Below are 16,065 nucleotides of genomic sequence, written 5' to 3'. Positions count from 1 at the left end.
TTCCGCCTCCCCTCCCACTCTGTCTGTTTGATTGATAGAATTTAAAATTGGAAGGGCAGGTGTTTTTTGAGAGTGTTTTCGAAAGCCTTTCTGGTGATTCTAAAAGTGCATCTAGTCAATAATCCAATGTACAGTGTTGTTTGTACAGTTGTACAGTGTCCCCCACCCACCCCTCCTACCCAACCCCCCCCCCCCCCCACTCCTACCCACCCCCCCCCCCACCCACCCATCCACCTCCAATGTACAGCCCCCCCCCACCCCCACCTACCCAATCCAATGTACAGTTTCTACGTCTAATGTATATACTCTTTTCTTTCTGGACTCTTTTTGTATCACAAACAGTACTGTAATTGCAAATCTGGTATGTCATAAATGTATAGACGTAGCAGTACTGTCTATCGGTATGTCATGTATGTCACATATGTTACGATGAATTGAAAATGGGGGACCCTGATGTAAACAAGACGAAAGTCTTTCTCTGGTCTGCATCCCCTTAACAATTGTATGTATTGAGCTGTACTGTACTGTACCCATTCTGCAATCTGTTAATAAAGTTTTCAATCAATCAATGTTTCCCCCCAAGCTTCCAGTATGTTAAGAGTGGGGGGAGTGAGCTGAGCGGCCCTCACAGCGCATGCGCGGGTCCAGAGTGGGAGGAGCGTTGTAAGATCAGAGTGATGCATTGTGGGATATATGCGCGGTCAGAGTGCAGCGGGACGGTAGAGCTTTCTTTGTCTGTAACTTTAGTCAATAACATTAAGAATAGAGAGCTGTTGTCAACCCTGCAAACCCAAATAAATGCGCGGTCCTCGAGAGAAGTGTCTCCTGGTTTACTGTCTGTCACCACCTTCCAGAGGGAACGAGCCCGAAGTCCGGCTGCTTCTAACAAGTAGTTACACGACGGAGCTCCAGCTGCAGCAGCAGAACGCTGCTGGACTCTACTGCGTTCAGAACAACACAGGAGACACAGGTAGCTTCATGTCGACCTCTCCGTTTAGTTACAGTAAACTCTGCTTTTATTTATCTACTGACCGCACATCTCATCTGTTGGCGTTTCTGCCACTTTTCCACCAGACTGGGCCTCGACCAGAGGTAGCTGGAGCAGCTAACAAGCTAAGCTAACAAGCTAAGCTGCTCAACTGAACATGTGACGTTAGGTCAGAAGCTGGTGCGACTCTATGTATAGAGAGACATGCGTTTATTCAGCTCCTTACTAATAATGACCCAACATCTCAACTGGAGCGTTTCTGCCACTTTTCCTCCAGACTGGGCCTTGACCAGAGGTAGCTGGAGCAGCTAACAAGCTAAGCTGCTCAACTGAACATGTTACTATTGATTGATTGATTGAAAACTTTATTAACAGATTGCAGAATGGGTACAGTACAGCTCAATAGGGGATGCAGACCAGAGAAAGACTTTCGTCTTGTTTACATGATCAGGGTCCCCCATTTTCAATTCATAACATATATGACATACACGACATACAGATAGACAGTACTGCTACATCTATACATTTATGACATACCAGATTTGCAAATACAGTACTGTTTGTGATACAAAAAGAGTCCAGAAAAGAGAGTATATATATTTGACGTAGAAACTGTACATTGGAGGAGGTTGGGTAGGAGGGGGGGGGGACACACTGTACAACTGTACAAGCAAAACTGTACATTGGAATATTGACAATTTACTGTACATTGGAGGGGGTTGTGTTAGGACATTTACAGGGGCCAGTTTCGAATTGCAGTCTTCCGTAGGTTTTCTTTGAGAGTGGTTTTGAAAGTGGGTAGTGATTCACATTCCTTTACAGCTGTGGGTAGGGCGTTCCACATTGATGTGGCATAATTGCGAAACGTGTTTAGTCCCTTGTTTGAGCCGAATCTGGGTTTAACATGATTTGTGGAGCTCCCTCTGGTGTTATGATCGTGGTATTCATTGACATTTGGGAAGTATTTTGACATGTACATGGGTACCTTGGTCGTGTAGTGTATCTTGTAGAGCAGGCCCATTGCAAGTTGCTGTACTGTCGTCTACTCTAAGCCATCCTAGGTTGTCAAAGTGGGCAGGGGTGAGGTGGGTTCTAGGAGTAAGGTAAAGCAGTAGTCTGACCAGTTTGTTTTGAGATGTTTGTAATTTTGTTTTTAGCGCCTTTTGAGGTGCTTTGGTACCATGAGGTGCAAGCATAGTCGTAGTACCCTTGAATGAGTGCTCCTGCCAGAGTCTTCAGGGTATTCTTGTTTACCAGTGAGGAGATCCGGTACAGGAATCGAGTTCGTTGGTTGACTTTTTTTATTACATTGGATGCCATTTTGTCACAGGAAAGATTTGCCTCTAGGATGGAACCCAGGTAGGTAATTTCTTCTTTCCTTGTGACAATATTGTCACCCACTGTAACTGAGAAGCCGTCGGTCTTGCTGAGTTTGTTATTTGAACCGAAGAGAATGGATTCTGTTTTGCCCATGTGTAATGATAGTTTATCAGGTCAGACGTTAGGTCAGAAACTGGTGCGACTCTATGTATAGAGAGACATATGCGTTTATTCAGCTCCTTACTAATAATGACCGAACATCTCAACTGTGGCGCGTTTCAGCCACTGTTTCACTTTACTTGAGAGGCTATGCTGATGCTTCTAGGAGGAGGTTGGCCTCCAGTAAGGCCATCTGCACCTCCTGCTTTCATTCACGTGTTTCATCTCCTCCAGTAAGGCCATCTGCACCTCCTGCTTTCATTCACTTGTTTAATCTCCTCCAGTAAGGCCATCTGCACCTCCTGCTTTCATTCACTTGTTTCATCTCCTCCAGTAAGGCCATTTGCACCTCCTGCTTTCATTCACTTGTTTCATCTCCTCCAGTAAGGCCATCTGCACCTCCTGCTTTCATTCACTTGTTTCATCTCCTCTAGTAAGGCCACCTCCTGTTTATGTTCCCTTCTTCGATGGAAGTGTGGATCCAAGTAACTAGCTTTGTTCAGCAGCATGAACACCCTCTTTTCCTCACTATACCGCTTCTCCAGATCTGTAATGATCTGTGTCTTCATCAACGCCGGTGGGTCGTCTGGCGTTCGCTTGCGCAGGCGAGAGAATAGAAGGTGTTTTAAAGGTTGTGCGGCCGACTCAGTTCGATATATTGCCACTTTGAAAGGTTTAAGAACCCTTGTATCTGTAGTAAATAAATATGCATTCATATTAGGACAGGTTTGCATTTGTCCAGCCTACAATTACAATATATTATTCACACAAAGTAAGTGTCAACAATTACAATTAAATTGTTACAATTAGGTCCACCATTCTACCTATTTTTAAAGACTTGTTGAAGCATGAACGCCAGTGTTGAAAAGACAGCTCTGTTGATCCAGTATTTAAAAACGGGTAGACAAACTGGTGGCCCTATTAATTGAATGGAAGAGACACATTAAGACGTAACTAACATAATTGCTAGCATTGTCCACTAGCATTATCTGTTGTAATGGAGTTCCACAAATCATGTCCAACCCAGATTCGGCTCAAACAAGGGACTAAACACGTTCCGCAATTATGCCACATCAATGTGGAACGCCCTACCCACAGCTGTAAACATGTTTGAATCACTACCCACCTATAAAACCGCTCTCAAAGAGCACCTACGGCAGACTGCAATTCGAAACTGGCCCTGTAAATGTCTGAACCACCCTCCCACCCACCCACCCCCTCCTAATGTACAGTTCCCTCCCCCCGTATGTATATATTTACTGTTATATTTGCATATCTTGTATGTCACAAATGTCATGATTAGATTAGATTATTATATCTGTATATTGTGTATGTCATAAATGTCATTATGAATTGAAATGGGGGGACCCTGATGTAAACAAGACGAAAGTCTTTCTCTGGTCTGCATCACCTTAACAATTGTGTGTATTGAGCTCTACTGTACTGTACCCATTCTGCAATCTGTTAATTAAAGTTTTCAATCAATCAATTGGGATAGAGGAGATGGCAGCAAACAGGTCTCGCCCATGCAGAGGGGAACACATTCTATCCTCTGGACTGGGCAGGATATTCCTTTATTGATCCCCTTGGGGAGATTCAGTCGCCATAGCAGCAGGGGGGTACAGGTATGGTCAGGGTAATAGGAGAGCAATAAATATAATATAAGCAATAAACAAATGTAATCTGAATTAGGGCTGCACGATTAATCGATTTTTAATCAATCGCCATTTGGAATGATGCAATTATCAAATCGCTAAAAAAAAATATTGTTTTTACTTTATTTAAAAAAAAATTTAACCAGGAAGTCCCATTGAGATACAAGATCGGTTTGGGAGAGGGAGGTAAGGGGTTTTAGATTGTTTGTTGTGAAGTTTAGACTTCAGAGAGGGAGAGTAAAGTACAGAAAAAAGGTACCGGTATCGATTCCCAGGAAAAAATAAACATTTTCAGACTCGGTGTCCCGAAAAGACCCACCGCATAGGCCAGATGCAAGCCGCATTTTACAATAAACCTCTGTGGGGCTGCTTATTTTTTATTTATTTTTTATCCACCTTTTCTCCCATCCCAATTTCGTATCATCCAATTCAACCCTCCCCTGTCTCGAACGCTGTTTCTTGCCTCCCACAAGCTGGCTGCAATGTGGACTAAGTCATACATAGCACGAGTCCCCATCGATACTCGAGGTAACAGCAGTCGCATCTTTTGACCTGCGCGGCGCGATCTTTCAGCGTCAGGGGTCTGGGCTTTGGAGGGGCCCCGACCCCATCGCTTCCTGATTCTACTGCGCAGGCGCACCAACCGACCTGTAGGAGTCGCTGTCCACAACGCCCGATCCCCACCCATCAGTTTCCCTCCCCCTAATACTGCCAATGTGTATTAGTACGGATGACCAGCTAAACTGAAAGCAATGTGGAGCGCTGGGCTCGAACAGGCGAACCCAGCGTCTCCAGCATTCGTGGTGAGCGCCTTGCCCACTGCACCACGTAGCCGCCCCTGCTTATTTTTTTTAAACTATAATCGCAAATTTAATCGCAATCGCAATATCTGTCAGAAAAATCGCAATTAGATTATTTCCCAAAATCGTGCGTTCCCTAATCTGAATATACAATTTTTATAAAATAAACTATACACAGAGTTGCATATGAGTCTGTATACCCTATTGGCCATAATATAAGTTACAATAAATATAGGCAATATAAAATATGACAAAGTAAACGGTATACACAAAGGTGCAGATCATAATATGCGTTATAGTCCATGCAGGGTTTAGTGGTTAAATTATCTTAGCTGGTACCTCTGTATCTGGAGCTAGTGTTACTGTGTTATCTTAGCTGGTACCTCTGTATCTGGAGCTAGTGTTACTGTGTTATCTTAGCTGGTACCTCTGTATCTGGAGCTAGTGTTACTGTGTTATCTTAGCTGGTACCTCTGTATCTGGAGCTAGTGTTACTGTGTTATCTTAGCTGGTACCTCTGTATCTGGAGCTAGTGTTACTGTGTTATCTTAGCTGGTACCTCTGTATCTGGAGCTAGTGTTACTGTGTTATCTTAGCTGTTACCTCTGTATCTGGAGCTAGTGTTACTGTGTTATCTTAGCTGGTACCTCTGTATCTGCGGCTAGTGTTACTGTGTTATCTTAGCTGGTACCTCTGTCTGGAGCTAGTGTTACTGTATTATCTTAGCTGGCACCTCTGTATCTGGAGCTAGTGTTACTGTGTTATCTTAGCTGGTACCTCTGTATCTGGAGCTAGTGTTACTGTGTTATCTTAGCTGGTACCTCTGTATCTGGAGCTAGTGTTACTGTGTTATCTTAGCTGGTACCTCTGTATCTGGAGCTAGTGGAGCTAGCCTAATAATAACATACACAATATTTCTGACACTGGGAAATGGGAATACATTCCATGAGATTGAGATCCATAGATGTCCCTAGATTTGTAGGCCGGGCTTACAGGGTTAAAGGCATTTTTGCAGCTGAAGAAACCAGAAGGTTAATTGTGGTTCAGAATTATTTTTTATTGTCAGAGAACATGACAAAGTAAACTAGGCCTACTTGCCAAACCACAAATCTGAGGTAGAAGTTGTTAGAACATGAACACAAACTGTATAACAAACAATACACACACACAGCCTACCTCCTCAAAGCCCCCAGGACTAAGCTGCACACCATGGGCGATCGCGCCTTCTGCTCCGCCGCACCCAGACTTTGGAATGCTCTCCCCATCCACCTGAGAGCACCACAATCCGTCGAGGTTTTTAAAAGGGGCCTAAAAACATTTCTTTTTAACAAGGCTTTTGCCTGAATTTTCTTTTACTTTTATTTTTACTTCTATTCATTTTACTATTATTTTTATTTTATTTTACTTGGGTTCTTCCATTTCACTGGTTGTTAGTCTTTTTAATTGTTTTTATTCATTTTAAATTGTTTTATTCATTTAACTTTTGTCTTTATCTTCTGTAGCACTCTGAGATTCTCACGAATGTAGAGCGCGGTACAAATTGAATCCATTATTATTATTAATACAACTGCAGTGCCTGGCATTAACAATGAAAATAAATAAATAAAATCTAAATTCTGGCAGTATTAATAATGAAAAATAAATAAGTCTGATTAGCACACGTCACATAGCCTAGCTAGCAGACGGTTTCAAACTGTTTTAAATTTAAATTAGAAACAAACAAGCAAACAAAATAATAAACTAATAAAGTAGTAATAGTATTGTCATTTGGACAAGCAAAGCCATTACTTTAGGTTGCGGGCAAGAAAGACAAGTCTGTCCAGTGTCCACTCCAGTGTCCACTGTCTCTGGTTTTAAAGCTGCCCTGGTACAGGTCACAATATGGAACTACCTGCAGTGCCTGGCATTAACAATGAAAATAAATTAAATCTAAATTCTGGTATTAATATAATGAAAAATAAATTGAATCTCAAGTCTGATTAGCACACGTCACATAGCCTAGCTAGCAGCCGGTTTCAAACTGTATTTTAAATTTAAATTAGAAACAAACAAACAAAATAAACTAAAGTAATAGTATTGTCATTTGGACAAGCAAAGTCATTACAGGGTGCGGGCAAGAAAGATAAGTCTGTCCACTGTCTCTGGTTTTAAAGCTGCCCTGGTGCAGGTCACAAAAAGAAGCTTCCCAGTGACTTTTTTTGAGGTGGAGCAGCAGCTCCTCCTGCAGCTTCAGCTCCTCCTCCTTCTGCTCCTGCTCCTGAAGCCTGTGAAGTGGATGGGGCCGGGCCTTGGTCTTCCCCGAGCAGCATCTCAGACACCACTCTCATTTTGATGGCCTCAACCTTCTCTGGCTTGATATATTGTAGTTTGAACCGTGGATCGACCAAGGTTGCAACATTAAGCAGATCATCAGTTTTTTTGTCATCATATTTTTCGTCAAGATATGCCATGACCCGTGTCTTCAAATCTGTTGTGAGCTGCGCTTCATCTTCAGTGCGTTTCAGAATCTGTGTTCTGAAGAGATGCAGCACAGGCTTGAGGTAGGATACACTCACATATGATTCACCAGAGAGTGAATCGGTGAACTCCAGGAGTGGACTCAAGGCCTCATTCATGGCTTCCAGCATATCCACATCTTGCCAGGTGGGCACCAAGTGCCTGGTCTTCCTGTCAGCAGTGAGTACCTGAGCGATGGCCTTCTGCTGCTCCAACACCCTTTGCACCATCTTCTGACGTGAGCCCCACCTGGTCGGTGACTCTGACACCAGCTTGTGCTTGGGCAAGTTATGCTCTTCCTGAGCAACTGCCATGTCCCTCTTCTTTTTCCAGGAGTAGGAAAATGCAGCAACAATCTTCTTGCACACACCGACGGCTCGTTCCACCCTCTTGTCTTTCGCTGCTGTCTCTGAGGAGGAAAAGGGAAGAAGGAAATAGGTGTTGACACAGTTGTTACATTTTTATTTAATTTCAGATCATTTCTGAGCAGAATCTAGCAGATATAAAATACCATTCATTGACTCTTTGACTGTGACACTGACAGTCTACTAAAGTAACTGACCAAATGTTAAACAAAAGTGTGAATAAACAGAAAATATACAGTCGTCACAAGTCAGTCAAATCAATACTGCAGTGTTGCCTGCAACTGAATATTGTAATAAAAAAATGCTTTATTCTTGTAATCACTTTATTTAACTTTTAAGCATAAGTACTATTATAACAGCATGTCTCTCTACAATATTGAATATTTTACATGTTGTAATTATTTTATTAGCCTAATCTTTTTTAAACATATATTATCATTATTGCTACTACCTACTACACAGTAGTACAGATTTGAAAATACACGGTGGGGGACTTCATGTTCATCACGCTAATACAGAATTATTCAACTAAATTAGAAATGGAACAAAATATGTGACCAGTGACCACAATATCAGACAGACGGATCTTAATAATAATAAAAAAAATGACCAATGGCTGAATGTAGTCGGTGTCCAAAGCACTGGAGGCGTGTCCAGTTGTTGAGTCCACATGCCTTGAGTATATTCGCCCCACTGTCTGTTGTGATGCAGACTTGTCGGTCTTCGCTCAGTCCCCACGAGTCGAGCGCTTCGACCAGTCCTATGGCGATCATTTCACCAGTAACCGGCGAAAGAATGCACGTTAAAAAAAAAAAAGAGAAATTGATGGGTAATCGAACTTGTTACCAACGGACCACAGGATCCACAGCAATGCAGCGCTGCCAGTTGAGCTAGTTGTAGATCTTAAAAGAGGGAGGATTACCGCTCTGCTGTCGCCGCGGGGGCGTGGCTGGACGCAAGTTGGGCGTGGCTAGACACAAGTTGGTTGCCTTTAATATTTAGGCGGCCAGACAGGCTCAAAAAAAGAGAGAAAAAAAAGATTCGCATCTGAGCGGCGCCATCCGCGCTTTATCAGAGTGAAGCAACAATGAAACAAATGTAATGATTGTTTCGTTCGTCGCATAGGCTATTTAATTTTAGCCTATTTTAATACAATTCAAATAATAATATTGTGCTTAGAGGAATTATTTTCACCGGACATTAAGACCGGAGAGATTTAAATATTCGGACTTCAACATATTTTACCGGTCAAATACCGGTAATTACCGGCTAACTGAAACGCTGCTACAGAGTATCAAATCAAGTGAGATACCAATTTTTTTATTTATTTTTTTTTAAACTTTTTTCTTTTCATGTCAACGTTCACACGCACAATATATGCTTACCTAGGATTTTACTTGATTCAACAACAAAGCAGTCGGAGCAATGGCAAGCCGAAAACTGTCGAAGTTGTAGTTATTTGAAGTTTGGATAATTTTTTTTCACGACTCAGTAAATAAAATTTCTTGATACTAAAGTACAGAAAAAAGGTACCGTTGGGTACCGGTATCGATTCACAGGTACCGGTATCGGTTCAAATGTGAAAGGTACCCATCCCTAGCTGGTGGAGCATGCGTCACTGGTAGGGAGTAGAAGCTCCTGGGAGGCAATACACCGTTACGTGGTCCCGTCTCTGACTCTTGAAGAAGTGAGGTGACCAGTTTGGCTACTTGAAGTTCCTTCTCCTTCTTCTTAACACTTTGATCGCCATGGGTTAAATTCATAATTTATCATCCCTCGCCATCTCTATTTGTCTATGGAGAAGTTCCCCTTCTTTGCAGGGCTATAACCTTTTAAATTCTATTGCTAAATTGCCATTATTATGGCCCATTCAATGTCCTATATGTATTGTTCAGGGTGTAGCAACGTTAAACGTTTTCATTTACATATTCATACTAAAATATGGTCTAAAGTATAAGTATGTTTTTATCGTTTTCTGCAGCTTTCTTCAGAACGTGATTTATAGCCCTAAATGCATTATATTGATGATCAAATACAGTTTGGTAGGAATCTGTGCGAGATAAAAAATTTCAACTGGATGTGCTTCTAGGAGTTACTACATATCATCTGATGATGACCGGATGGGCGGGGGATCGTTTATAATTCCGTGGGCAGCGTTGGATGATTCATCCAGAGTGGGTCATATGTTCATCATAGCAGTTTATATGGAACACGTTAGAATATAATGCTGAATCTTACCATGGCTTCCTCGCGCCGCTGGCAGATGAGCGTGGAACAGAATTTTTTCTATTATGGGATGGAGAAATGCCCGATCCATTTCCAGGTTGTATAATAGTATATACGTCCAAATCATGTTGTTTTTTCGAGTTATTTGCACCGATCGATGTTCACTATCAAGACGGAGTCTCTCTAACGATAGCGAGTGCCCGGACCACATATGGATGAGCACTACCGGTTCAAAGGCTCATTTCCGGTTGGCGATCGGCCACCAGATGGCGCTCTTGAACCGCTAGAGAGTTGCAGTGTGTCTCAGGGCTCCGGAGGGGAAATATGATTTCGATCACAGATTTTTGAAATATTGACATCAAAGACGAGTTACGGCGTCTTCGGCAGAATGAGCATGGCTAGGAATGACGTCTTAACTCGTCCCCGGCGATCATAGTGTTAAGCCGCCTCTGCCTGTCAAGGCGTTTAGCGATAGCTTCCCGTGCTTCCTGCTGTAGGCGTTGTAAGCTTTGACACTCCAGGTCGGCGTTGCAGTCTTCTTGTACCTGGCACTGTAGCTCCTCGAACTCCAGGCAGTGGATGTGCTCCTGAAGGATAGCTTCCTGGACTGGTGAGAGCATGTTGTCGGTGTACACTCCCAGATGAACGATGGGAGCCAACACCTGACCTTATGGTGGGTCTAGGAATTGACTGATGTGAGGACCTACTACCTTCATATGGAGCCCTTGCCTCACTCGCTGGGTATGAACGATGGGAGCCAACACCTGACCTTATGGTGGGTCTAGGAATTGACTGATGTGAGGACCTACTACCTTCAGACGGAGCCCTTGCCTCACTCGCCGGGTGTCTGGATGTGATCGACGGATGTGGGTGCTCGCTCCTCGTAGATGGGGTCCTCGTCTCGCTAGCCCGGCGCTGTGATGCGTGTGATAGGGCCTTTGGAGGTTCATCTTGTGGTTGAATACTGGGTTGAGTACTGGGTTGAGTACTAGATTGAGTACTGGGTTGAGGTTCATATCCCACTTCGAAGTCACGTAGGTGGCTTGGTAGGTGGCGCTCTCTCTGCGGCTGAGCGGTGGTCTCTGTGGTGTCCTGGTCTGCCATAGCGTCTTGAAGGAGCTCTATCCGGCTCGAAGGACCATGAAAAGGAGGGCTAGGGCCTCCACAGGTGCGTTTGATAGAGCTGGCGGACACTATGGGGTTGTGACTCCGATTAAAGTATCAGAGGCGTGCTGCAGTTAATGTTATTTGGGAATTTGCATGTGTGTGGTTGTCTACAAAGGAATACAATACAGTATACATTAGTAAACACAGTAGTGATGTACATAAACATAATGTCATAAACATGTTTGCATGTTTTAACCATACATTTCCATTTATAAAAAAAATATATATATATATATTATAATTTTAAATGTATTTTACCTCCTATAATAGTGGGGGTCGCGGCTCTCTGACACCGTTATTTGGGGGTCGCGGGCTCAAAAGTTTGGGAACCCCCCGAGTTAGATTACACGTTGCGAATGTTATGACTTTGAACGTCTGCCATTTCCACCGCAAAAGGCATACAAGTCGACGAAATTTCATAGTCGATGAAATTTCATCGTCGACATGGTTGATGAATCATGACAGCCCTAATAAATTGTAATGAACCAAAGGAGAATATAAATATTTTTTTCCCCCATCTTTGACAGTGAATAACCATGCTGACAATGACCAAAAGCTAAAAGATGCCACTGAGTTCATTCAGCTACTTCGTAAGATCAAGTATAGTCAATATCTAAACAAATGAACAATGGGCAGATAATTTACAGGGGCTTTTGTACATGCAGTACAGAATTTTGCCATCCGGACAGTACACATGCAATATGAATGTAGAAATGGGTTTATAGGGCCAAGTGAGGCATCATTTGAAAGGCCAGAATCTCCTCTATTATAATACCATAGTTAAATCTGTAACCCTCTTACATAAAACTAAATGACCAATTCTCATTTTCTCCTTCCACTGACACTCTTCTCTATCACTATCTCCCTCCAGATAGCTGTTGTCCTGTCAGGCCATTCTGTCTATATATACACCCATGTGTTTTTCAGTTCTTATGAAAATCTTCCCGTCAGGATTTTCCTTCCTTTCCAATTTGTTATCCTAGGAAAAGAGAACTACCTATTTATAGCTGGTTAAGGACTGGTGGTTCTTGCTTGGCTTTCTGTGTTCCTGATGAATTCCAACTGAAAAGTTAGACCTTTGTTTGTTAGGATGAATGTAAAATGTACTGATATTTCTTTCCTTACTTTCCCTCAAGATTGGTCTGAATATGACTACCCCTCGTAGCCTCTCACACCTTGGTTTGAGAGAACCGTCTGTCTGTTTGGTGGACTGCATGAAACCGTCACAAGTGGACCAGGAGAAGAGCTGTTTGGACTGCATGGAAACAAGTATGGAAATGTTGACTTTAATCTGTAAACATTATGACTTTATAAGTGTCGACTTTAACCTCTTAACACATTAACTGCCACAGAGTTTGATGGCTATAACTTTTTAAATTGTATTGCTAAATTGACATTACTATGCCCCATTCAACATCGATTATCTATCGTTCAGGATGTAGGAACGTTTTACTTTTCATTCATACGAAAATACCGTCTAGAGTATAATATGTTTTTATCGTTTTCTGCAGTAATTCCTAGAACGTGAGATATAGGCATAAATGCATATATAGATTATCAAATGCCGCTTGGTTCCGATCAACGCTATATTAAAAATTTCAACTGTACATGGTCCTAAACGTTATGACTGATCATGCGCGGGTGAACGGGAGGGGGGGGTCGTTTATAATTCCGTGATCGTCGTTAAATGCTTCATGTAGTATGGGTGATATATAGATCAGAGCAGTTTGTATGGATAATAATAAACACTCACGCTGAAAGTCACGGCAGCCTCCTCTTACCGTTGGGCGATGACACTGGCGCAAAAATATCCCAGTTATTTGATGGGGATCGAGGCGATCCATTTCCGGTTTGTATAATAATAACAGCCCAAATCATGTTGATTATTGAGTTATGGCAGCGATCGCTACACATGGACGTGTGTCTTGAGTCCCGCAATGATAAGCGAGTGGCCGGACGTATTTAGGAGACGCACCGATATCCACCCGGCATTTCCGGTTTGGCAACTCGCCGATCATCCACCAGGTGGCAGTATTGAAGCGTTGCAGAGTTGTACCGAGTCCCACAGCATCAGACCAGCCTCTGTGAGGGAAATATGAATGAAAAAAGTAGTAGAACGCGCTCACCTCACTAGACTTGACACTGGGTGCTGTAACCTCTGATATCATACATAAAAAATAGGGAAACAATGTCCAGGCACGCACTCCAGGTTTTTCCAAATTTATTGGCAGCCTGTAATCATATGACGTTTCGGTGTGAACACACCTTCTTCAGAATGGCTTGCATGAAGCATGAAGTGTAAGTGACCCTAGTAAATACAAGTCAAACAGGAAGTGACAACATAGGAAGTGACAACACATTCCCACAAGAGATCTGCAAAAAAGTACAAAATACCCCTTACAAGCACAACCTTTTCAGAATTATGTAAATCAAAAAGAAGCATGTAAGCAAGCTTGGAGTTAGACAAGAAGATGCATACCTTTTTCTTCTCTATGCATGCAGTAGGAGTAGGAAGACGCGCACCGTTAGCCTAGCTTAGCGTCAGTCTAGTCTAGTGACTTGGTTGGAAGTAGGTTCCTCCATTAGCCTAGTTCCCAACGTCTTCCTACTCCTACTGCATGCACAGAGAAGAAAAAGGTATGTATCTTCTTGTCTAACTCTAGGGTAGATGGCAAATAAGCAAATTTCCCAAAATGTTGGAGTGTTCCTTTAAGCCAGACTCTAAATTTGCCTAAAAGGAAGATTGCTCCGCTTCTACAAGGTCCATTTGCATGTTCTTGGTATCTAGGGACATCTATGGACCTCAGGGAATGTATTCCCAGTGTCTGTTACTATGCTTGAGTAAATTGTAATGAACCAAAGGAGAATATACATTATTTTATAATTTATTTATTTTTTTCCCACATTTTCTCCTTATTTTTCTATTTTTCTCCCATCCCAATTTCGCCTTGCCAATTCTCCCTTCAATTCTCCCCTCCCTTGTCTCGAACGTTGCTAGACTATGCCTCCCACTGGTCGGCTGCAGTGAGGACCAAGCCTTGCATCACGTGTCCCCTCCGGTACACGAGGAGGCAGCTGTCGCATCTTTTCACCTGAACAGCGCAATCTCGCAGTGGCGAGGAGTAACGCGTGGGAGGCTCACGATGCCCCAGATACTTCCTGATTCTGCTGTACAGGCGCACCAACGCCTGACATGAAAAATTGCCACTGAGCTCATTCAGCACCTTCTTGAGATCAAGTGTACAACAAATCTAAGCAAATTAATAAAGGGCAGATGATTTACAGGGGGTTTTGTAGATGCAGTACTGGATTTTGCCATCCGGACACATGCTATTTGAAATATGAATATAGAATACCAGGTCTGTGAACATCTTGAAAGATGGAGGAGCATTTTTCATTACAAAAAAGTAACTGGACTTACAGTAGATTTCATTCACGGTCTTTGCTGCCCTGTAAAGGGCGCCTGGTGGTACTAAATCCAGATTGAACTCTGGCCTGATATTCTATATTCATATTCCAAATTGCATGCACAATTCAGTACTGTATCTACAAAAAATCCTGTAAATCATCTTCCCTTTATTCATTTATTTTTTTATTTATTTTTTGTACACATGATCTCAAGAAGGTGCTGAATAAGCACCTGGATTTTTCACGGCTGGTCAATGTTAGCATGGTGTTATTCACCTTCAAAGTGAATAAAAAATGTGTATAAAAGAATGTATATTCTCCTTTGATTCATTACAATTCACTCAAGCATAGTAACGGACACAATATTTCTGACACTGGGAATACATTCCCTCAGGTCCATAGATGTCCCTAGATACCAGGAACATGCAAATGGACCTTGTAGAAGTGGAGCAATCTTCCATTTACTTGGGTATGTACTTTTAGGCAGATTTTCTGAAAATATGGCTACGGCTTAAGAGGTTAATTCACGGATTGTATTCATTGGAAATGAATGAATAATGTATATTGAATATCAGATTAACCTCTTCCACCCGTGCGGACCGCAAATTACAACCACATCATAAATCAATCTGACTAGACCAGGGGTCTCAAACTCGCCAATTGCGGCCCGCTGGATGATATTTTGCGGCCCCCTACTTGACATCAAAGTTTAGAGTTAGTGCGGCCCGCTCACAACTTTTTGCCGAGTTGGAAGTTTTATTTATTTTATCACTTGTAGGCTACCATAGCGCAGGCTCATGACAGCAACGTTACGTTAGTGACTTGGTTGAAACGTGATTCCGGAGTGATAAAGTGGAAGGCAAATGCATCCTCGCTATCTCCTCTGCAAGCAGTGCTCTGCATGTCCGGCTCCACTGCCACTCTGTCTGTGTACTCTGCTCTGGTCCAATCACATTCAGCGTCCCGTCAGCGCTCCCCCCCCCCCCCCCCACCCACAGTATGCGAATCAGATGCGGAGTAGGGCGGGTCTTCATGGAATGCGTGACGTCTCTTTCAGTCCGAGTCAGAGCAGAGAGTTGACAGCGCATCTACAGTAACCTTGTTCTCCGTGAGATAAATGTAGCTAGTAGCCTAGTTTCGCCAGCAGGCAGCCAGCAGAAAATATGGCATGTTCAAAGATGGGCAGTAAAAGAAAAGTTGACTGCAATTCAAAGGTAAATGGACTGAAAAATATGTGTTCATCCTGAGTCCCAGCACCAAACCAATGTGACTAATATGCCAAGTAACGGTAGCTCTTGTGAAGAGTGGCAATTTGAAACGCCACTACGAAACAAAACGGTTATTTTTATGCAACCTTTCCTCAAAATTCAGTGCTAAGAACCACACAAATAAATGGAATGAAATCATCATATCAAGCTGCAAGCAGAATTATTGTTAAATCTATGTCACAACGAGAAAAAGCAACCAAGTCCTCACTCGGT

General features: G+C 42.7%; 1 protein-coding gene across 1 annotated transcript in view; it reads left to right on the top strand.

The window, feature by feature from the left end:
* Positions 1 to 798: 798 nt before the first annotated feature.
* LOC311236869 (uncharacterized protein) overlaps positions 799 to 16,065 on the top strand; it is a gene marked incomplete at its 5' end in the record, with an annotated part of 43,553 nt that continues 28,286 nt past the window's right edge. Inside the window, one exon of the mRNA XM_084324658.1 lies at positions 799 to 970. Within this exon, the coding sequence (XP_084180784.1) occupies positions 799 to 970 (172 nt within the window). The remainder of the gene's footprint in view (positions 971 to 16,065) is intronic.

Source organism: Notolepis coatsorum (genome assembly GCF_963971535.1).
Source record: "Notolepis coatsorum genome assembly, chromosome: 11".
Classification (NCBI taxonomy): domain Eukaryota; kingdom Metazoa; phylum Chordata; class Actinopteri; order Aulopiformes; family Paralepididae; genus Notolepis; species Notolepis coatsorum.
Note: the sequence above shows the minus strand (reverse complement) of the source record. Positions and strands in the feature narration are given on the sequence as shown.